The following is a 23,483-nucleotide window of genomic DNA, read 5'->3' as shown; positions in this document are numbered from 1 at the left end:
TGCATGCGCCATACTTTGGTTATTTGCATTGTTGTATTAACAAAACGTATTCCTATGTGTCTATATTTTTGAAGATCTTTCTCGTGTTGCACGGCTGGTTATAACAGGTTCTGTATAAACACTGTAGGTGGAAGTTATTGAAATGTAAATGGAAGAGACTAAATAAATTGTTGTGCATTGAAACTCATCATAAATTAGGATAATGTTTAAAGTGCTTCGTTAAAGCTTTTGAAAATGTGGCTTCAGCAAGTTTCATTATTGTCACTGACTAGATTTTAACCACGTTTCTTTCTGTGCATTCAGGTTTCTAGTTCTTCACACTGAGATACATCTTCTGTCTTTTGTTTACTGCATGTAGTATCTTAAGATTGCTCTGTACACCATCAAATGGATGTCCTGTATTTCTATAATGGAGACTATTGGCGATTTGTGTAGCGTGTTGTACTGGCAGAAATTGATGTGTTCTTTGAATCTGATGTGGAAGCTACAGCCAATTTGTCCTGTGTACTTAGCTGGACATGTACTACAATTGAGTTTGTATATGTTAGACGTTTAAATTTATCATGGTTAGTTTTTAGGTTATCATGATGTAGTCTGTTGTTAATTTATTTTTTATTTGGAATGCAATTCTAATTTTACGTTCTTTGAAGACATGGGCAATTTCTTAGGAGATAACCAAGGAAGAAGATGCATGTTGTCATTGTATTTTTGTATTTCTTGATGGCTATTTTGTTCATTTTCTCTTTCACTTTTATAGCTAAACTGCTCATTAGTGTGGGTTTATGTCTATTAGCTGCAGCTAGTTGTTTTCTGATTCTCATTTCATTCTGAAGGCTCACATCAGTCAATAGGATTTTCAGAGCTTAATGAATCATTTAGTGCTATGCTGGTAGTTCGTGCAAATTGAGGGGCAGGAAGGAGCATGTGCATGTATCTCAGTGGTGATTGGTTTCCTGCCAATTTATAAGACTTTTTCACCTTTCTTCGTGATGGTTAGATCAAGTAAGCCAATAGTATTATTTATTTCATGCTCACAGATGAAAGTTGGCATTAAAGGTTTGGAGGACGTCCTGGACATAATCTTTGTTTTTCAATTCAACAATTACATATTTTCTCTATAACTGAGCTCTTTGAATCAATGATGGGTTTTTTGTGAAACGTGTGAGCTCAAAGTGGTTGAGCGGCAGTATGCAGTATTTTTTTTCACTCTACCACTCCTGTAAGTACCCTTTACTCTGGCAAATTCATGTTTTTAACACTAACAGTGTCTTTTTTGAAAAGACATTTCTGTCAACAGCACATAATCTGCCTTGCACTTGGTCTTCTGCTGTGAAAAAGCGTCTGTATTCGTCACTAACGCCTGCGATATAGCCACACAGTTCTCCAACTGAATATGATGGTGTGAAGCAACGAAATGTCTATTGGAAAAATAAATAAATGACCTACGCAGTAAACTGTTGTATTTATATTTTTCACCAACTGTAGACGTCATGATGCTGTTCTTTATGAACGAAGTATTCAAGCATGTAAATGTGTAAAGAAAATCATACCCCTTAAGCTGCTGATTGAACAAAAAAATTACATACTACCGGTTTCGAGCATACAAAAGATACGCAATGATAAATCAAAATTTCAACTGCATTGGGGCGGCATGAAACAAAGGTCATATTGACATGTAGTGTACTACATGCTTGGATAGGGAAATGACATAATTGGTAAGAGTAGCATCATCACGTTTTGTATGTAAGAATAGACTAAGCAGCGAGTTTTCCTTTCAGAAATTGGATTTGAGTATTGGTTATTTGTAAGAAAACTGTGTTACGCCTCGTGCAACAGGACACAGGTTATTCCCGGTTCTGTGTAAATCATCACAATACAGGTTCCCAGGTGTGGATGCTCAGAAGAGAACGAACATTGCCAGACTGAATTTGCCATTGCCATACAAACCCAGCTCCTGGCTCTATGGTATGGGATGCCATTCGGTACACAATACGATCACTTTTGTTTCATACAGCCGGTACTTTTGACAGATGAGTTCACTTTTAAGGTCATTGGCTATGACCTATCTACGAGGTTTCCGTGGCATCGTTTATCAACAATATAACGCAAGACAGAATGTTTCCGTGCTGTCCTGACCTATCTCGATAGAGAGGATGTTTGACTGTAGCCCCGCCCAGCACGATTTCCGAATCTCTCACCCACTGAAAACAGCTGGTCTTTGGCAGCGGAGAGGCTGACATCCCAGCATTCGTCAGCCACTACTATCTATGTATTCTTGTATAGCGCTGAAGCAGTGACGTATTCCTGTCTGTCATCTATGGTCACTCGACTCCATAGCTGGAGTTCGAAGTTATGCATAACCCCAAATCAGATACAAATTTTTGAATTCTACCTACTACAGTGTACATGTACAATATGTAAAATTTTCCTATTCGCTGTCGTTCCTGACGTTTCTATTTTAGTAGCCTGCAATGACAATAGCTACCGTATACTATGACACCCTATTGCCAATCACAAAATATAACATGTGAGGTCCTGTTATAATCGTAACCAGTAAAAGACCACATAGCATGGTAACTATGATTGTTGTATCCTACAGTCTACATTTTATTTACAACATTGTATTATACATCGTATGTAAACTTGCCTAACATTTCATGGTAGCTGATGATGATCTGTTCAATTGAAACTACTAGTAAACTTTGTTACTGTTCAATCAGTAGCTTATCTCTTTGAATACGAGTTATTTATATAGCAATTCATTTGTTTGCTGTTTCTGGTCGAAATTTTACTTTCCTAATGTTCTATTAACCCTGTGAGCCGAAAAATATAGAAAAAGATTCATTTTAAATCTTTTCACAAAACTGAGCGTAATCATCGTAGTAAGCAATGAACACGGGAATAAACTGGCAAAAAGTAAATGACCAGTTGCCTGAAGCGGGTGGTTTCACTTTGTATCCAATGGGGCATACAGCTTTCACTTCATGATATATAATAAAAAGCAATTTCGCATTTTTCCTAGAAACAATCCCACATCTCGTATCTTCCATGGGCTTATAATGATTAAAACAAATTATGGTCCTAAATAACAAGCAAAAATGGGCCTAAAATTTAATATATTTGTATTAAAAGCACATACTGCGTCAGTATTTTCATTTCCAAACCGCTCATAAAAGTATTAATACAAACTCAAATTTACTTTACAGTAACTATAGATACACTACACTCACTGTCAGAGGTCTCCTCAATATGATCATTATATGAAAAACCACTTGTCACAATCTCCTACAGTCATGTTGCACATTATTCACGCCGACCGTTGCTTTGAACGTTGTGAGTGAGTGTTACAATGCACTACATCCGTAAAAGTACCTCCGTTTACCGCTAGATGTCCCTGTCTTGCAATGGCATCGGTAGTTTCGTGCGAAAGGCACTGGTACTTCAAGAAAAAATTAATAAAATTATGGTTTCAGATACAAATCACTGCTACTCAAAGGGTTAAATCACTTACATTCAGTATGTCTCTGTACACGCAAAATGCGTTTCTGCTCGTATGGGTCTTCGTGATTCCTACATATTGCAGGTGACCTCCAACTACTGAAGGCGCTCTCACGCGATGGAGTACTATCGTCAGTGTACAATGGTTGGCAGCACTGGGAACAGCTTCCCACATTTCACATGGACGGGAATTCTCTGCTCTTCATTCTTGACTTGGAATGTAAAGAATCTTCCGCTCTCCTGAAGAAAGCAGGGGAAAACGGGGTAAGTATTAGTATAAAATAATTTTATAGAGTGAATAGAACGACAGAAAAACGTATAAGTGTATGCTGTCGTCTATTCTTTCGGCATGTCTGCTGTGTATTTCTGTTTCATTCCACTAACTTTAACGTCGTTTGTATTATAACATACAGCATTTAAGTATTACAGTTAACTATAATGATGCATCATTGGGATGTATAACCAACGTCTATGTCTTTACACTAGATGGCTCTGTAGTCCGTATTACAGTGTATTGTACTCAATTAGAATGTTATCAAATCTACATCTACATCCATAATTTGCAAAATAATGAGGAATGGATGGAAGATGGCACTTTCGCTGGTGTCGTTCATTAGCGTTTCTCCCTTATTTGCGAATGGAGCATGGGAAGAATGATTGCCTGAAGATCTCTGTGCACGCCGTGATTAGTCCAATCTTGTCTTCGCCTTCTCTACAAGAGCGATATGTAGGGGGCTGTACTATACTCCTACAGTCTTCACTTAATACTAATTCTTGAAATTACGCAAGTAGGTTTTCTTGGTATAGTTGTCGGCTACCTCCAGGCGTCTGCCACTTCAGGTTTTCAGCATCTTCGTGAGGCTCTGCCGTATCATCAGTCGCGCTGCCCTTGTCTGTATGCTTCCGACCCCCTCCTCCCCCCCTCGATATTCCTATTAGGTATGAATCCCTTACAACTGAACAATATTTAGGACATGTAGTGCGAATGTTTTGTAAACAGAAGCCTTTGCATGCTGATTACATTTTCTCTGTAGTCCACCAATGCAGCGAAGATAACTACCTTCTTTACCTATGGCTGAACCTATGAGAGCATTCTATTTCAAATCCTCACCAACTATTACACCCAGTTATTTATACGAGCTGACTGATTCTACAAGTGACTCGTTCTCATCGTAGGATATTACGTTTTTTGGAGGGCACATTTTACATTTCTGAACTTCTAAAGCAAGCAGCCACTCTTGCAGTACACCTCAGTAGCTGCGTGATCAGTGCGGCTAAGGATCATACGGAGCACCCTGGTTCAATTTCCGGTACTGTCAGTAATTTTTGTTCTTCGTGGAAAGACTTGAACTGTGTGCGCTCGGCCTCTAGATGCCAATTGACGTGCTGCTTGAATGCGAAACAGCTCCTCCATAGTCTGAATAGCCGACGACCGGGAGGCCGGTGTCTATCAACACGCCCACCCACACAGCAGCCCGGCCGAATGACACCATATGGCACGGCGGACGAACTTCACTGCGCGCTCCTCCAGGCCCGATCGCAGAGTTTAGTTCAGCTGGTCTTAGAAACACTCTGAAACTTGTTTGTATGTCCCTCCTTGTAATATATGGTTACAAGGACGCAGGCTATTAACATGAAAGCCGGCCCGGGTGGCCGAGCGGTTCTAGGCGCTACAGTCTGGAACCACGCGACCGCTACGGTCGCAGGTTTGAATCCTGCCTCGGGCATGGATGTGTGTGATGTTCTTAGGTTAGTTAGGTTTAAGTAGTTCTAAGTTCTAGGGGACTAATGACCTCAGAAGTGAAGTCCCATAGTGCTCAGAGCCATTTGAACCATTTATTTATTAACATGAAATGAAATTTAAAAACAACTGCAGCCGTCTCTTTTGCATTTCATTTCTTTAGGCAGTGAATTTCGGTGTTCCGTTACACCACCTTCACGCCCCTTGACAATAGTACATTGGAAGGAATCCAATCTCGTGTGCAGTCATAACAGGAGACACTATTATCTCTGGTTTACGCGACACTATCCCTTCGTTCATCAACCGACGACTCAATATTTATTCCTGTTATGAGGGCACGCGAGATTGGATTCCACCCAATTTACGTTGATCAAGGGGCCTGAAGATGCTGTTATGGAACACCGGAACCTATTGCATAAATAAATTAAATGCAGGTGTTTTAATTTTTATTTCACTTTGAAATCTTGTCAGTATATGACTGCATATTTGTGTAGTTTTTTTTTCAGAGAATACTTCATTATAGACAATTGTATCATCCGTAAAAATCTGAGGTTCTTATTAATTGTCTCCCGTATCTTTAATATACAACATGAACAGCAAGGGTCCCGAAGCAGTTCCAAGGATCACGCCCAAAGCTACTTCTACGTATGTCGACGTATCTCCATCCCAGATAACAAGCTGCATCCTCTCAACCAAGAAATCCTCATCCAGTCACAGATTTCGTTTGACATCCTATGTGGTCGTACCATTATCAGTACTCGTGTGATACTGAGTAAATATTTCTCGTAAGTCCAGGAATACTGCATCCGTCTGCTTGCCTTGATCCGTGTGAGAAAAGAGCTATACGAGTTTCGCATAAACCATGTTTTCGAAATCCATGCTGTGCTGGTACTGCGAACGGCTGAAAGGAAGGGGAAACTACAACCGTAATTTTTCCTGAGGGCACGCAGCTTTACTGTATGGTTAAATGATGATGGCGTTCTCTTGGGTAAAATATTCCGGAGATAAAATAATCCCCCATTCGGATCTCCGGGTGGGGACTACTCAGGAGGACGTCGTCATCCGGAGAAAGAAAACTGACGTTCTACGGATCTTTTAATCGGACAGGTAGGTTAGAAAATTTAAAAAGGGAAATGGATAGATTAAAATTAGTGGGAAGTGAAGTTCGGTGGCAAGAGGAACAATGTTTCTGGTCGGGTGAAACAGAATTATAAATACAAACCAAATAGGGGTAATATAGGAGTAGGTTTAGTAATGAATAAAAAATAGGTGCGCGGGTAAGCTACTACGAACAGCATAGTGAACGCATTATTGTAGCCAAGACAGACACCAAGCCCACGCCTACCACAGTAGTACAAGTTCATATGTCAACTAGCTCCACAGACGACGAGATGAGATACAAGAAATTATTTAGATAGTTAAGGGAGACGAAAATTTAGTAGTCATGGGGGACTGGAATTCGATAGTAGAAAAAGGAAGAGAAGGAAAATATGTCGGCGAATATGTAATGGGGATAAGGAATGAAAGAGGAAGCCGACTGGTTGTATTTTGCGTAGAGCATCACTTAATCGTAACTAAAACTTGGTTTAAAAATCATGAAAGAAGGTTGTATTCCTGGAAGAGGCCAGGAGACACTGGAAGGTTTCAGATAGTTCATATAATGGTAAGACAGAGATTTAGGAACCAGGTTTTAAATTGTAAGACATTCCCAGGGGCAGATGTGGACTCTGGCCACAATCTGTTGCTTATGAACTGTAGATTAAAACTGAAGAAACTGCGAAAAGGTGGGAATTTAAGCAGGTGGGCTATCTCTGGATAAACTGAAAGAACCAGAGGTTGTAGAGAGTTTCAGAAAGATTATTAGGGAACGATTGAAAGGAACAGGGGAAAGAAATACAGTAGAAGAAGAATGGGTAGCTTTGAGAGATGAAATAGTGAAGGCAGCAGAGGATCAAGTACGTAAAAAGACGAGGGCTAGTAGAAATCCTTGGGTAACAGAATATATATTGAAATTAATTGATGAAAGGAGAAAATATAAAAATGCAGTAAATGAAGCAGGCAAAAAGGAATACAAACGTCTCAAAAATGAGATCGACAGGAAGTGCAAAATGGCTAAGCAGGGATGGCTAGAGGACAAATGTAAGGATGTAGAGGCGCATATCACGAGGGGTAAGATACTGCCTACAGGAAAATTAAAGAGACCTTTGGAGAAAAGAGAACCACTTGCATGAATATCAAGAGCTCAGATGGAAACTCAGTTCTAAGCAAAGAAGGGAAAGCAGAAAGGTAGAAGGAGTACATGGAGGGTCTATACAGGGGCGATGTTCTTGAGGACAATATTATAGAAATAGAAGAGAACGTAAATGAAGATGAAATTGGAGATTTGATACCGCTTAAAGAATTTGATAGAGCACTTAAAGACCTAAGCCAAAACAAGGCCTTGGGAGTAGACAACATCTAATTAGAGCTACTGATAGCCTTGGGAGAGCCAGCCATGACAAAACTCCACCATCTGGTGAGCAAGATGTATGAGACAGGCGAAATACCCACAAACTTCAAGAACAATATAATAATTCCAATCCCAAAGAAAGCAGATGTTGCCAGGTGTGAGAATTACCAGGTTATCAGTCTAATAAGTCACGAATGCGAAATACTAACACGAATTCTTTACAAACGAATGGAAAAACTGGTAGAAGCCGACCTAGGCGAAGATCAGTTTGGATTCAGTAGAAATACTGGAACACGTGAGGCAATACTGACCCTAAGACTTATCTTAGAAGATAGATTAAGGAAAGTCAAACCTACCTTTCTAGCATTTGTAGACTTAGAGAAGGCTTTTGACAATGTTGATTGGAATACTCTGTTTCAAATTCTAAAGGTGGCAGGGATCAAATAAAGGGAGCGAACGGCTATTTACAATTTGTGCAGAAACCAGATGACAGTTATAAGAATCGAGGGGCATGAAAGGGAAGCAGTGGTTGGGAAGGGAGTGAGACAGGGTTGCAGCCTATATCCCCATGTTATTCAGTCTGTATATCGAGCAAGCAGTAAAGGAAACAGAAGAAAAATTTGGTGTAGGAATTAAAATCCATGGAGAAGAAATAAAAACCTTGAGGTTTGCCGATGACATTGTAATTCTGTCAGAGACAGCAAATGACCTGGAAGAGCAGCTGAACGGAATGGACAGTGTCTTGAAAGGAGGATATAAGATGAACATCAACAAAAGCAAAACGAGGATAATGGAATGTAGTCGAATTAAATCGGGTGATGCTGAGGGAATTAGACTAGGTAATGAGATGAGTTTTGCTCCTTGGGAGACAAAATAACTGATGATGGTCGATGTAGAGAGGATATAAAATGTAGACTGGCAATGTCAAGGAAAGCTTGCTGCAGAAGAAAAAATGTTCAAATGTGTGTGAAATCTTATGGGACTTAACTGCTAAGGTCATCAGTCCCTAAGCTTACACACTACTTAACCTAAATTATCCAAGGACAAACACACACACCCATGCCCGAGGGAGGACTCCTCCGCCGGGACCAACCGCACAGTCCATCACTGCAGCGCATCAGACCGCTCGGCTAATCCCGCGCGGCTTTTGGAGAAGAGAAATTTGTTAACATCGAGTATAGGTTTAAGTATCAGGAAGTCTTTTCTGAGAGTATTTGTATGGAGTCGTGTATGGAAGTGAAACATTGACGACAACAAGTTTCGACGAGAAGAGAATAGAAGCTTTCGAAATGTGGTGCTACAGAAGAAACCTGAGGATTAGATGGGTAGATCGCGTAACTAATGAGGAGGTACTGAATAAAATTGGGGAGAAGAGGAATTTGTGGCACAACTTGAGTAGAAGAAGGGATCGGTTGGTAGGACGCATTCTCAGGCATCAAAGGATCACCAATTTAGTTTCAGAGGGCAGCAGGGAGGGCAAAAATAGTAGGGCGAGGCCAAGAGATGAATACAATAAGTAGATTCAGAAGGATGTAGGTTGCAGTAGTTACTTGGAGATGAAGAAATATGCGCAGGATAGAGTAGCATGGAGAGCTGCATCAAACCAGTCTCTGGACTGAAGACCACAACAACAAAAACATGAAAACATTGAGCAGACGAGCATTTTTCAGAGGCAGTGATCCACTCTACTTCCAAGTGCCTTTTTTAAGCAAAATGCTGAGATATTATCAGGATCTCCAGAGAGACGGCGTGGAAATCAAACACCAAAAATTGAATCAAATTATTGTCTTATGTTTTCTCACTGTCCTGAGGCCTGAATGTGCACAGTGATAATCCGCCTTTTCTCTTATATGCTTATCATCATAATCTAAATCTGTAATTTATAATAAAATAATGGCTACGGTTTCTAAAAGTCATTTACCACTTTCTTTACAGGAGTTCTTCAAACCTCCACATGTTTGGCTGATCCTGCACGATGCTTCTCCTGCAGGTGCTCTGCGACTCACAGATACTGTCTCTGACATTAAGTTACCTGTATCAACACGGATAAACAACGGAAGGAACTTTGTAAAAGAACAACATATTACCGTGCCCACTTTCAACAATACAATAACGACGGATGTAATAAATCTGGGAGATAAAGATTGCAATTCGGCGGAAGTCTGTGACCTAAGTGATGGGACCAGTTCAATAAGAAACACGGGGTACACAAACAGTAACAGTATGCACGTGACTAAAATTCCTTTTCGCACCAGCAAGGAAAACTCTGAATTCAACTTTAAAGGAATTAGTGACGATACTCCAGTGGATGAGACTGTAGAAATTTGTTTTTATTGTGAAGTATTTCGTGAGCTGAACATCCTCGTTGACAGTCAGGTGCTTGTGGGTAGAAGGGATGCAGATAGTAAGTACACAATTCTGGAAGCCTACAGGCGTAGAAAACACGGCGAACTCGTTGTTTCGGAGCTGGGGTACTGGGAGAGGTCAGCTGCCGTCGTCTGGAAAGCTGTCCGCGAAGTAGCGGTAAGGAGACTTGACCTGAAGCGCACAAAGGTGGTGGCATCCATTGTGGTAAGTTTCAACATAATTACAAAGTAGATATCTTTTAAGTCTCATTCGTTACTAAAAAGCTACATAGTTCCATGCGTTAGGTGCAGCTGACACTACTATTTTTGAGAATTCATTTGTTTCACCAACGACCCTCAGATAGTTGGTAATTCATAGGTTCCTGAGTGCAGCGTAGACTTTAGTTACGTTCCCTGACTTGTGACTTTGAACATTATCCATCTATTCCATGCAGAAAACATCATGGAGGTCTTCACCCTGTTGAATGACTTCTGCTTCAGCTTCTGCCCGTGCATCAGTGGCAACAACAAATGGGTCGAGGCGGGAAAAGGGGGGTGGGGGGAGGGGGGCACACAGTCAGCTTACTCATCTCGGAGCATTGCTTTTATTTCTTTATTTCTTTGATTCCGTCGGACTATGCGAACCGCAGCTCCTTAGTTACGGAAAGAATCAGCACGTAGTTTACGGAATGGTGATTAGAAAAATTATAAACGAAGAGTTAAAGAATTAATAAAACACGAAAAAACTGGGACTATACCAATAAATAACTCATTATAGGTAATACTCCGAACAGCTCCTGTACGGTTCTACCCAATAGCTGCAGCTGACATTACTACTATGGGGAACCCATTCCTTGCACTGGTGGCTCTCAGGCAGTTAGTGATGTCATAGATCTCTGAGTACAATGCAGAATTCCATATTCCTTGCACTGCCGGCTCTAAGGGAGTTAGTGATGTCATAGATCTCTGAGTACAACGCAGAATTCCACATTCCTTGCACTGGCGGATCTCAGGCAGTTAGTGATGTCATAGATCTCTGAGTACAACGTAGAATTCAATTCTCCCGCCCAGGCTCGCACCGCGAGGAAACCTTTCAACTTGGTTTTGAGTACTTATGTGTTTATCACACTTCATTCCATTCCAGAGTAAGCCTACTGAAAATGAAACCGGCTGAATTATGCACACCTTTACTTACAATGGCTGAGGCAAACATTTCTGAACAATGTACAGTGCTATGCAACCGTATACTGTTTTTACGTCTAGTGCTCACTGAATGAATACTGCAGTTTATTCTTAGTGAATCACTATTGTCAACAACGTATGCCATGACTCAGTACGTGTGCAGGGACAGCAGAGTTAGAATTTCGAAACATCTGAACAACGACCTACACGAAGTTACCAAACTGACAGCACCGATCAGTCTGACCGCGCGGTTCTGGGCTGACAGCATTCTTGGTGGGTTAACAGAGTTCCGCAAAACGCAGCACCATACGAGTAATTGAGTGAAAGTAACCAAAGTAAACAACAAGTCTTCGAGTTTCGGCGTCAGAAACAGTGGTGATCATTCTTACTCTCCGAAAGAACAGATACAATATGAGGCTTACCGGCCAATGATCTTCTGCAGTGCGGATGCACTCACATTGCCCAAACTCTTACGGGAATCGGTAGATCGACTGCCATGAGTAATGAGTACAGTGGGTAGGGCACTACAAATGTGTGTGGACAGTTAAGTTGGAGATGTGAGTTTCACGGGGAGCGTGCCAGAGTTAAGTCTCTGCAGTCGCGCTATCCTTTGTACCCTCGGTGGCTCAGACGCATAGAGCGTCTGTCGTCTAAGCAGGAGATCCGCGGTTTGAGTCCCGATCGGGGCACACATTTTCAACTGTCCACCTTGATATTTATCAACGCCTGTAAGCAGCTAAAGGTCTGGATTTTGCTGTAATTTTAAATAAATCTCGTTGACAATGGAGAATAACCGTCTTCTTCCTACTTTGTAGATGCGAAGTGAACCAGTTTTGAGTTTTTTCCCGTATCCCACAATTTTACAACATAAACAGCAAGTACCAAATATCTGATCAGGTGAATATTCGCAACTGAGGAAAATATATATATATATATATATATATATATATATATATATATATATATATATATATATATATATATATACAGGGTGAGTCACCTAACGTTACCGCTGGATATATTTCGTAAACCACATCAAATACTGACGAATCGATTCCACAGACCGAACGTGAGGAGAGGGGCTAGTGTAATTGGTTAATACAAACCATAAAAAATGCACGGAAGTATGTTTTTTAACACAAACCTACGTTTTTTTAAATGGAACCACGTTAGTTTTGTTAGTACATCTGAACATATAAACAAATACGTAATCAGTGCCGTTTGTTGCATTGTAAAATGTTAATTACATCCGGAGATATTGTAACCTAAAGCTGACGCTTGAGTACCACTCCTCCGTTGTTCGATCGTGTGTATCGTAGAGCACTGAATTACGTAGGGATCCAAATGGAACGGTGATGGACCTTAGGTACAGAAAAGACTGGAACAGCATATTACGTCCACATGCTAACACCTTTTTATTGGTCTTTTTCACTGACGCACATGTACATCACCATGAGGGGTGAGGTACACGTTCGACGGGTGTTTCATAGGACGTGGTGGACGTATAAATTGGCCAGCCTATTCTCCTCATCTTACACCTCTGGACTTCTTTCTGTGGGGTACGTTAAAGGAGAATGTGTACCGCGATGTGCCTAGAACCCCAGAGGATATGAAACGACGTATTGTGGCAGCCTGCGGCGACATTACACCAGATGTACTGCGGCTTGTACGACATTCATTACGCCAGAGATTGCAATTGTATGCAGCAAATGATGGCCACCACACTGAACATCTATTGGCCTTACATGTCGGGACACACACTATTCCACTCCGTAATTGAAAACGGAAACCACGTGTGTACGTGTACCTCATCCCTCACGGTAATGTACATGTGCGTCAGTGAAAAAGACCAATAAAAAGGTGTTAGCATGTGGACGTAATGTGCTGTTCCAGTCTCTTCTGTACCTAAGGTCCATCACCGTTACCTTTGGATCCCTACGTAATTCGGTGCTCTCCGATACACACGATCGAACAACGGAGGAGTGGTACTCAAGCGTCAACTTTAGGTTACAATATCTCCGGATGTAATTAACATTTTACAATGCAACAAACGGCACTGATTACGTATTTGTTTATATGTTCAGATGTGTTAACAAAACTAACGGGGTTCCATTTAAAAAAACCTAGGTTTGTGTTAAAAAACATACGTACTTCCGTGCATTTTTTATGGTTTGTATTAACCAATTACACTAGCCCCTCTCCTCACGTTCGGTCTGTGGAATCGATTAATCAGTATTTGATGTGGTTTACGAAATATATCCAGCGGTAACGTTAGGTGACTCACCTTGTATATATAGAGTGTTACAAAAAGGTACGGCCAAACTTTCAGGAAACATTCCTCGCACACAAATAAAATAAAGAAAAGATATTATGTGGACATGTGTCCGGAAACGCGTAATTTCCATGTTAGAGCTCATTTTAGTTTCGTCAGTATGTACTGTACTTTCTCGATTCACCGCCAGTTGGCCCAATTAAAGGAAGGTAATGTTGACTTCGGTCCTTGTGTTGACATGTGACTCATTGCTCTACAGTACTAGCATCAAGCACATCAATACGTAGCATCAACAGATTAGTGTTCATCACGAACGTGGTTTTGCAGTCAGTGCAATGTTTACAAATGCAGAGTTGGCAGGTAACCATTTGATGTATGGATTAGCACGGGGCAATAGCCGTGGCGCGGTACGTTTGTATCGAGACAGATTTCCAGAACGAAGGTGTCCCGACAGGGAGACGTTCGAAGCAATTGATAGGAGTCTTAGGGAGCACGGAACATTCCAGCCTATGACTCGCGACTGGGGAAGACCTAGAACGACGAGGACACCTGCAATGGACGAGGCAATTCTTCGTGCAGTTGAAGATAGCCCTAATGTCAGCGTCAGAGAAGTTGCTGCTGTACAAGGTAACGTTGACCACGTCACTGTATGGAGAGTGCTACGGGAGAACCAGTTGTTTCCGTACTATGTACAGCGTGTGCAGGCACTATCAGCAGCGACGGAGGGTGGATGCATGTATCCTCGCTAACGGAGGACATTTTGAACATTTCCTGTAACAAAGTGTTTGCAGTCACGCTGGTACGTTCTGTTGCTGTGTGTTTCCATTCCATGATTAATGTGATTTGAAGAGAAGTAATAAAATGAGCTCTAACATGGAAAGTAAGCGTTTCCGGACACATGTCCACATAACGTATTTTCTTTCTTTGTGTGTGAGGAATGTTTCCTGAAAGTTTGGCCGTACCTTTTTGTAACACCCTGTATATAATATCCGCTTCAGCTACCAGTAGTTTTCTTAATCTATTCCACTGTCGGTTTCGGAGCTTAAAGCCTTCTCTTCAGGTGGCACCCAATATGAACAACAAGAGGGGCTACTAACGTACAGATAACATGTGGCTAATATACTAGAATGAAAGCTACAGTTGCGGGAAGTGGTGTACCCGCATTAATTATCGGAACATAAATGTGTCGCGGTCGGGCCATTGAGTCATGAGGAATCACACCACATGGGACTCGAACAAAAACGCTACCTTCTCGACAGAAATGAACTCGGTAATACTGTAAATATAAGTAACTGTAATCACGAGTAGGACTAGCAGTCGCAGCGACCGCTTGGACGGCACGACACGGAAGTAACTAGTGCAAATTTGGAAATTTGTGGTAAGGTACTATGGAACCAAACAGCTTTAAACTAACTTACGCTAAGGACAACACGCACACCCATGCCCGAGGGAGGACTCGAACCTCCGATGGGGGGAGCCGCGCGAACCATGACAAGGCGCCTTCGATCGCTCGGCTACCCCGCATGGCAGTAACTAGTGCAGACGGCCCAGAAGCCAGATGACAGCGGCGACGGAAACGACTGAAGTAGGAGCCAGTGAGAAGGGGAACCAAAGAAAATAGCTGCAGAGAGCGGGAAACGGGAGTTTACTGGTCAGTCTGCTTACGTAAGTGCGGTTCACAAGATATATACAAAACAGAACTACAAATGTAAGAGTAATATAGTAACATACACATGTGGTGAATCGGCAATAATACCTAAAAGTGTCCGCCGGCTTAGCTGGGTGGTAACGTGCACGCCTCCCATGCAAGTGGGCCCGGGTTCGATTCCCGACCGGGCTGGAGATTTTCTCCACTGGGGGCTGGCTGTTGTGTAGTACTCATCATCATTTCATCCTCATCACCGACGCGCAAGTCGCCCAATGTGGCGTCGACTGAAGTATTCGTATACGTTTCAATACGTTTGTGTGTGGGTGTGTTGGCTTGAAGACATGGCGCGAGCGCTCTAGCCAATAACAGCGCTCGTGAATGGGGAGTTCGGAAGAGTGTGGCGTGAGGGACAGAACGGCACAGGACACAGGAAGTGCTGAACGCGATGGCGCGACGGACAGACAGTGGCGGGAAAGACTTGGACTGGATCAGTTCGCGCTTGATCGCGAGAGATACAAATATTTCGTAGTGCCGACTTGTGTATTTGTGAGATTTCCGTGGCTTCTGCAGTGAACACGTAGTACGCATTTGGAAGTGAATATCTTGGGAGCTATGTTGTTGTTCGTAACTTATTACATGCAGTAGGAATCTCTCGTTTCCCTGTTATTCAACTTGTATTTTATTTAATTGCTGGACCATCGACACCAATAAGTGTTTTGCCGAAATATACCGCATTTTTAAAAGTACTTCTACTATCGTACTCATCATTTAAAGTCGTTAAGATAGTACGTGCAGATTTTATTTAATTGCAGTTTTTCATTTATAAATTTATATGTTACATTCATAATTCGCAATTGCGGAGTGACAGAAACGTTCGACCAATCGACTCATGTGTGTATTCTTATCATATACTGTAGACTCAGCAGTATTGGGCTTGTAATGCGGCAACTACGTATCCCAGCCCCTAGACAACGAAACCAACCAAAACTTTCAATATTGCAACTCTGAGTCGGAGGGTACGTAGTTGAGGGCCACCTCATTTCATTCATTTTCTATTTGAAAGCCTGCAAGCTGTATCTACCACATCCTGATTTGACTCCATGACATGCTGTAGGCCATGGATGATGACGTAGCTCTCCTTCAGGAGGTGCATGTTGCAACTTTCTGTGCTCCTCATGGTTTTACGGCACATGTGTCTCATGCTTCCCCTACAAGTAGTGAGGTGACGATCCTCTTACGTGGCGGTATCCTCTCTGATGCAGTTGACTATATCCCTGATGCCAGAGGTATGGTTCTCACTTTTAGTAGCATCCGGGGTTTAGCAATTTCAGGAGCAATTCTTTCAGCTGACTCGATCGTGTTTACATTTCCCGCGATATTGTCTGTGGGGTTCAGGCTACTGACGTCTGGCCCATTGCGATCTCTGACCATGACGCATATATCTGCACCATCAATCTCTGCCGCCAAAGGGTGTAGCACGGCCGTGGACCACGGAGACGGGTCACGATCCACCTTACTCCACCCAACTGCCGGCAGCTCATGGAGACCACGTGAGCAGCTAGTCGTCGACGTCATGATGCCTGTCAGTCTGCGCTGTCGTATTGGGTGCTCTGTGCACAGCCTGCTTTCCGCATTGTTTTCTTTAGTTACCGAAGAGAGGTTGCGGCGTGGCGGCGACGAACTCAGGAATTCTATTTCACCTTTCTCTGGGAATTTACTATGATGCCGTATTCGCCAGAGCGCCAGGTGATAGAGAATCGTGCCAAGTCACAGCCCACGTCCCTCTCTTGCCGCCACCTTGATCTATAGTCAGGTCGCGCACATACGATGGGTTAGTGCAAGAGCGTCCATCTATGTATCATGTCATAGCGGAGCGACGCCACCGTCGGAGGAATTTGATTAATGTTCTTACGATTGATGATGGGCTACGTTTTGATACCCAACGGGATATTGGTTCTCTCCTCCATGCAAATTATGTTACGTTGTACTCTGAACTACGTCATCGCCCTGCCAGCATTAAGGCGGTCTCCAGACTCTCATTTGGCTCGGTTCCCGTAGATACGACGATGGATCTGATTGCTAACGTCACCGAGGACGAAGTCCATGTTGCTATGCAGGAGGGTTCTACGAAAAGGTCGCCTGGCACTGACGGCTTCCCACTGGAGATTTATCGGATATTTCGTCTCAATCTGGCACCAGTGTGGACGGAAATTTGTCAGAACCTTATGTCACCTTTTGCGCCGATTCCAGACGATTTCCTAGATGGTTTCCTCATTCCCAGCCACGAGCCTAGGGGTACCTCACGGATATGCGATTATCCCCTCTTGACATTACTCAACAATGATACAAAGACCTTTACCCGGCTGTTGGCTGCGCTGCTTAAATAAACAACTTAGTACCTGGTTTCTCCCGATCAAACTTCATTGGGAACTGCCAATAACATCAGCACTCCCCTTTGTCAGCATCTGGACTTACTCGCTCTTGCTCACATGAGCGAGGTGGCGCAGTGGTTAGCACACTGGACTCGCATTCGGGAGGACGACGGTTCAATCCCGCGTCCGGCCATCCTGATTTAGGTTTTCCGTGGTTTCCCTAAATCGCTCCAGGCAAATGCTGGGATGGTTCCTCTGAAAGGGCACGGCCGACTTCCTTCCCTGTCCTTCCCTAATCCGATGAGACCGATGACCTCGCTGTTTGGTCTCTTCCCCCTCCCCCCCCCCCCAAAAAAAAACCAACCAACCAACCTCTTGCTCACATTCGTGGTATGCCTGGAATTTTGGCAGCTCTTGAATTAAGACACACGTTCGTTCGAGTTGTTCACGATTTCCTGGAAAGTGTACTCCGCAATATGGGCTACCCCGATACTACCGTCGACGTCGTAATCCGTCTCCTCCGTGGAGCTACGTCTCGTGTAATCTACAATGGCCGTCTTACTCCACCCATCCCGACCCGTCAATCAGTGCATTAAGGTTGCCCGCTCTCTGCACTGTTGTATTCATTCGTCATGGAACCGTTGCTGTGCAGCCTCCGTTAACGCCCCTCTGGGATGTCTCTCGTTCTCGGTGACCATGTATTCAGCTGCACTGCTTATGCACACGATCTCGTCATCGTTCTTCATAGCGGTGCTGAGGGCAGGGAGTCACTGGCATGGGTTACCAGCTACGGCGAAGCTTCTAGTAGCTGTCATAGCGTCCGAAAATCGAACGCCATGGCTATAGGTGGGGGCTTCCTGCGAACAGTGTTGCTCCTTTCCGTGTAGGAGATACTCTCCCATGCTTAGGACTCGATTTCGCAAGTGATCTGCGGCGGACAATTGCCCTCAACTGAAGACATCAACTTTCCCAACTACGAGCTGGACTCTTAGATCACCGTTTACGAGCACTCGATCTTCTGCAACGCACAAAATACGTAAATCTATATTTGGCCTCACGTATCCCCCAAGTGGCACAGACACTTCATATTCCGCCATCCATTGCCCGCCGCATGCAAGCGGATTGGGTTTGTTTGTTTGCCAAGGCTTGCTGTTCAAGATGAGGAACGAGACCCTCACCCTCCCGCAGTGCAGGGGCAGTTTAGGTCTGTGTCATGTGCCTGACAGAGCACATGACGTTGTGACACCATAGCCCTACGTGCTTTACCACCCTATTGCTGGAGGCCCTTGCACCACACTCTCTCTCAGCACCTCTCTCGCCGCCCTTCTTTTACTCCCGTCAGTTCTTCCCTGAGCTGAGCTACGTCCGTACTGTGATACTGCTGGCGCAATTGACTTCCACGAAGGCGATCTATGGTTTCCTTCGGCAGCGCAGTTCACCGAATGTGGTTGAGGGGAAGCTTCCCCACGTCGACTGGCGTGCCGTTTGGCAATCGGTTTGCGCTCCTTATCTTGACACGGGCGTCCAGTCTGCATGGTACCTTACTGTCAATGGGAAGCAAGTACGCCGGTCACGCCTTCACAGGATTCACCTCGCAGGCATCCTGTTGTGTGTCTCTCTGATGTTATGGAGTGAACATTGGCGAGAGGTGTCTGGTTCTTGGTCCGTTAGATGTTGCCCTAATTACCCATACGACTCCTCATCAGATACCTACTCAACTGCTTCTCTTACCGGAAGCGGGATACTTCCCGCAACCAAAGACGAACTCTGTGAGATTTGTTGATGGCGCGAAATGTATCCTTGACTTTTGGCAGTTCCTTAATGAACGCCATTGTGCAGTTATCCGCAATCCAAAATACAGACAATTTTTCTCAAGTTTCCTTTGATGTCTTCCTTAACACACCACAGACCTGAGGTGTTCCGGTCATGAAGAGTTGATCTCTGCCTCATCCACACTTAGAGCCGTTGTATTCGCTGGTCACCGGAATGTCCTACTCGGAAGAACTCTACGTTGATAGTCTCCATTAGTCTGACGTCTTACTGAGCCTTCCTCCTCTCGTGACGCCGGCTTCCTGATATTCTCGGTGGTATTAACGACAAAAATAATAAATAAATAAAAATAAAAGAAAACGAAAAGGAGAATAAATAAATAAACGATGTTCATTGTACCTACGCTTTCCTTGGTTCCTGGATAATGGGAGTGGGGCATGGTGGCCAAGCCTTGGGTTGCGACCCTTGCCCACTTCGCTCCCATCCCTCCATTTGGACGCCGGGAAGGTTCTAAAAAAAAAGGGGGGGGGGGTAGCCACTTTGGTTGGTAATTAAATCATCCTCGGCCCCAGATTCGAAACACTGATTAATAATCAGTAGGGAGTGTGTTACTGGGAACAGTTCAGTGATAGGGTTGTTCTTATCAGAATCGACAGCAAACCAACACCGACAACGATAGATGAGGTATACATGCTGACGTCGCACGCTGAAGATGAACACATAGAGAAAGTATAGGAGGATATTGGAAGGGTAACAATACATAAAGGAAGATGAAAATCTAATAGTCATGGGGGACTGGAATGCAGTTGTAGGGAGAAGAGTAGAAGAAAAAGTTACAGGAGACTTGGGACAAGGAATGAGAGAGGAGAAAGACTAATTGCGTTCTATAATAAATTTCATCCTGTAATACCTAATTCTCTGTTCAAGAACCACAAGAGGCGGAATATACTTGGAGAAGGCCGGCTGATATGGGAAGATTTCAGTTAGGTTACATCATGGTCAGACGATATTCCCAAATCATATACTGGATTGTACGACATATCCAGGAGCAGATATAGTTTCAGATCACAATTTGGTAGTGATGAAGAGTAGGATGAAGTTTAAGAGATTAGTCAGTAAGAATCAATATGCAAGGAAGTGGGATACGGAAGTACTAGGGAATGACGAGATACACTGGAAGTTCTCTAAGGCTGTAGATACTGCAATAACGAATAGCCCTGAAGGCAGCACAGTTGGATAGGAATGGACATCTCTAAAAAGGGCAATCGCAGAAGTTGGAAAGAAAAACATAGGTACAAACAAGGTAGCTGCGAAGAAGCCATGGCAACAGAAGAAATACTTCAGCTGATTGATGAAAGAAAAAAGTACAAGAATGTTTATGGAAATTCAATACAGAAATACAAGTCGCTGAGGAATGAAATAAATGGCTGCATGAAAAATATCAAGAAATTCAAAAAGAAATGATTGTCGGAAGGACTGACTCAGCATATAGAAAATCAACACAACCTTCAGTGAAATTAAAAGCAAGGGTGGTAACATTAAGAGTGCAACGGTAATTCCACTTTTAAATGCAGAGGAGAGAGCAGACGGATGGAAAGAGTACACTGAAGGCCTCTATGAGGGGAAGGTTTGTCTGATGTGATAGAAGACGAAACAGAAGTGCATTTAGAAGAGATAGGGGATCGATCCAGTATTAGAATCAGAATTTAAAAGAGTTTTGCAGGGCTTAATATCAAATAAGGCAGAAAGGGTAGATAACATTTCATCCGAATTTCTAAAATCATTTGGGGAAATAGCAACAAAACGGCTATTCACGCTGGTGTGTCAAATGTATGAGTCTGCCGACATACATCTGACTTTCGGAAAAATATCATCCACACAATTCCGAAGACTACAAGAGCCGATAAGTGCGAGAACTATCGCACAATCAGCTTAACAGATCATCCCTAAAGGGGGCTCGCCGCTTTCTGGCAGATTCGTTCTTGGCTATCACCGGGCCCCAGCCTTTGCAGCATCTTTTCCCTTCCATGCTGCATGTCTGTCCTCTTGCTGTTCTTTTTCCCCTCCCTTGGCGAACATGTCTGGACGGTTTTCTACGTAGTGCCGTCTACTTCCTGACAGTTCCTGCAACACAAGACTCGTGGAGAACTTCAAGAAGCGACTGTCAGCCGTGAATATCTAGGGGCCGGAGGCCACCTTACCGTGTAGTTACTACATCTAGCCTGTTGGAGGCTCATAACGTACTAATTTATGTAAGTTAACAATTAATAATAAGATAGGTACATAGGTGGCCCGAGATACTGCCCTACAATCTCAGTATAGGGCCTTCAGCAGTAAAATTTGCTGACCTCCTAAATGGCCCCAGAATCTAGTTTAAAAATGATGATGACTCAGCAGTCCTTACCTAATATCTCCTACAACTGCCGGTCTACACCGCACGCATGACTGCTTCCTAACAACGTTGCGTGTCTGTCACAGTTGAGCAACTGTTATAACTTTTCTTTTAGTTTTGTTAGGGACTGAAAACCCATTAAATCAACGTCGCACATGAAATCTTCTTTATTTGGATTGATTGGCTAACAATCAAGCCATCGTCAGATCCTGAAACATTCTTGATTAAGGTTGGTACCATTACTGATTTTCATATCGTTATAATCTTTCTTAAAATGACGCAGGGCGGGGTAGCCGCGCGGTCTGGGGCGTCTTGTCACGGTCCGTGCGGCTGCCCCCGTCGGAGGTTCGAGTCCTCCCTCGGGCATGGCTGTGTGTGTTGTCCATAGCGTAAGTTAGTTTAAGTTAGATTAAGTAGTGTGTAAGATTAGGGCCGACGACCACAGCACGGACCAAAGTGGACCTCGCCACAAATGTCCAAAATTTCCTTAAAATGACAGCATCCATACATAACACAATTAAAAACAGCTTTTCATCGTTCGTTGCCCATGTAATTGAAGCATGGTCATAAAACAATGTCTTTATGTCGTTACAAGTCAGTAACTGACGCAATCCGTATTTACATAATTTCGTAACAGAGGTCATCATATATAAGTTCCTGCATATAATGATCTCATGACCATCATTCAATTACACTGGCCACGGACGATGAAAAGCTGTTTTTAATTATGTCGTGTATATCTATTGTCACTTTAAGAAAGACTTTATTGATGTGTGAAGCTATAATGGCACCAACGCTAATCAAGAATGTTTTATGATCTGAAGATGGTTAGATTGTTAGCCTAAAATATTAAGCAATCCAAATAAAGATTTCGTGCGCAATCTTGATTTCATGGGTTTTCAGTCCCTAACACAAATTTAAAAAAAAAACACTCAGAGAACTTGACCAGTTGCTTCCTCTCACCAACAAGCCGCTCAGTGGCTTCTTGGACCAAGGAAATATGCTTTTCGGTAATGGGAAACAAACCCAGTCCGCCGTGTAATGTTACATGCTTTCATGGTGTTCACACATTTATCAATTCATAGTCCAAAAGCAACATTCTCTCGAGTTTTTGTTGCGTTTCAGGACTTGCCTTTTACAGGTCACCAACCCAGAGACGCTAAATCACCTGAATGATCTTCACAACAGGCACATCGATACAGTCACTAAGCTCAACTACCTTCTCCTTCTGCACGCAACCGACGTTTTGAATGCTAGGTGAGTATTATGCACGAACTCTTTATCGTGGAAAACGAACGTATGTTCATATGTTATAACCTTCAACTTTTGGTTTGCACTGAACACACAATAAAATTCTTCTACTTAATCAGATTAAATATCTTTTGAGGCATTTTTTCCATCAGACAAAGTTAAATTCATACATCCACGCGTATTATAAAATTGAGTGTGTGTGTGTGTGTATGTGTGTGTGTTTATGTTCCATACCTCCTCGTAACCTCCTCAAACCCAAGCACATGTTAAAAATTGAAAGTGCGCTACTATTTTGTTAATAGCTTTGCGTTAATGCTAGTTGACAATGAATGACATCAAAATTTTTTTTGAAACCACCGAAATTTTTATGGATCGTAGCATATATGATACCACAGGACGTAAGCAGGATAACTATTCATACAACTCTGCGTCTTCATGTTGCTTTGCTACAAAAAAAAAAAAAAAAAAAAAAAAAAAGAAAAAAAAAACATTTATACATACATTCCTCATATTTGTTGTAGATTTCAAGATTGGTCAAAATACACTCTTGGTATCAAAACTTT

General features: G+C 42.8%; 1 protein-coding gene across 1 annotated transcript in view; it reads left to right on the top strand.

Annotated features, from left to right (window-relative positions):
• The window catches only part of LOC126162174 (probable glutamate receptor), a 127,697-nt gene that overhangs the window by 5,201 nt on the left and 99,013 nt on the right, over positions 1-23,483 (top strand). Inside the window, exons 2-4 of the mRNA XM_049918529.1 lie at positions 3,584-3,762; positions 9,624-10,259; positions 22,811-22,926. Of these exons, the coding sequence (XP_049774486.1) occupies positions 3,679-3,762; positions 9,624-10,259; positions 22,811-22,926 (836 nt within the window). The 5' untranslated portion in view covers positions 3,584-3,678. The remainder of the gene's footprint in view (positions 1-3,583; positions 3,763-9,623; positions 10,260-22,810; positions 22,927-23,483) is intronic.

The sequence above is a fragment of the Schistocerca cancellata genome, chromosome 1 (assembly GCF_023864275.1).
Source record: "Schistocerca cancellata isolate TAMUIC-IGC-003103 chromosome 1, iqSchCanc2.1, whole genome shotgun sequence".
In the NCBI taxonomy this organism is placed as follows: domain Eukaryota; kingdom Metazoa; phylum Arthropoda; class Insecta; order Orthoptera; family Acrididae; genus Schistocerca; species Schistocerca cancellata.
This window is presented reverse-complemented; position numbering and strand designations above follow the sequence as displayed.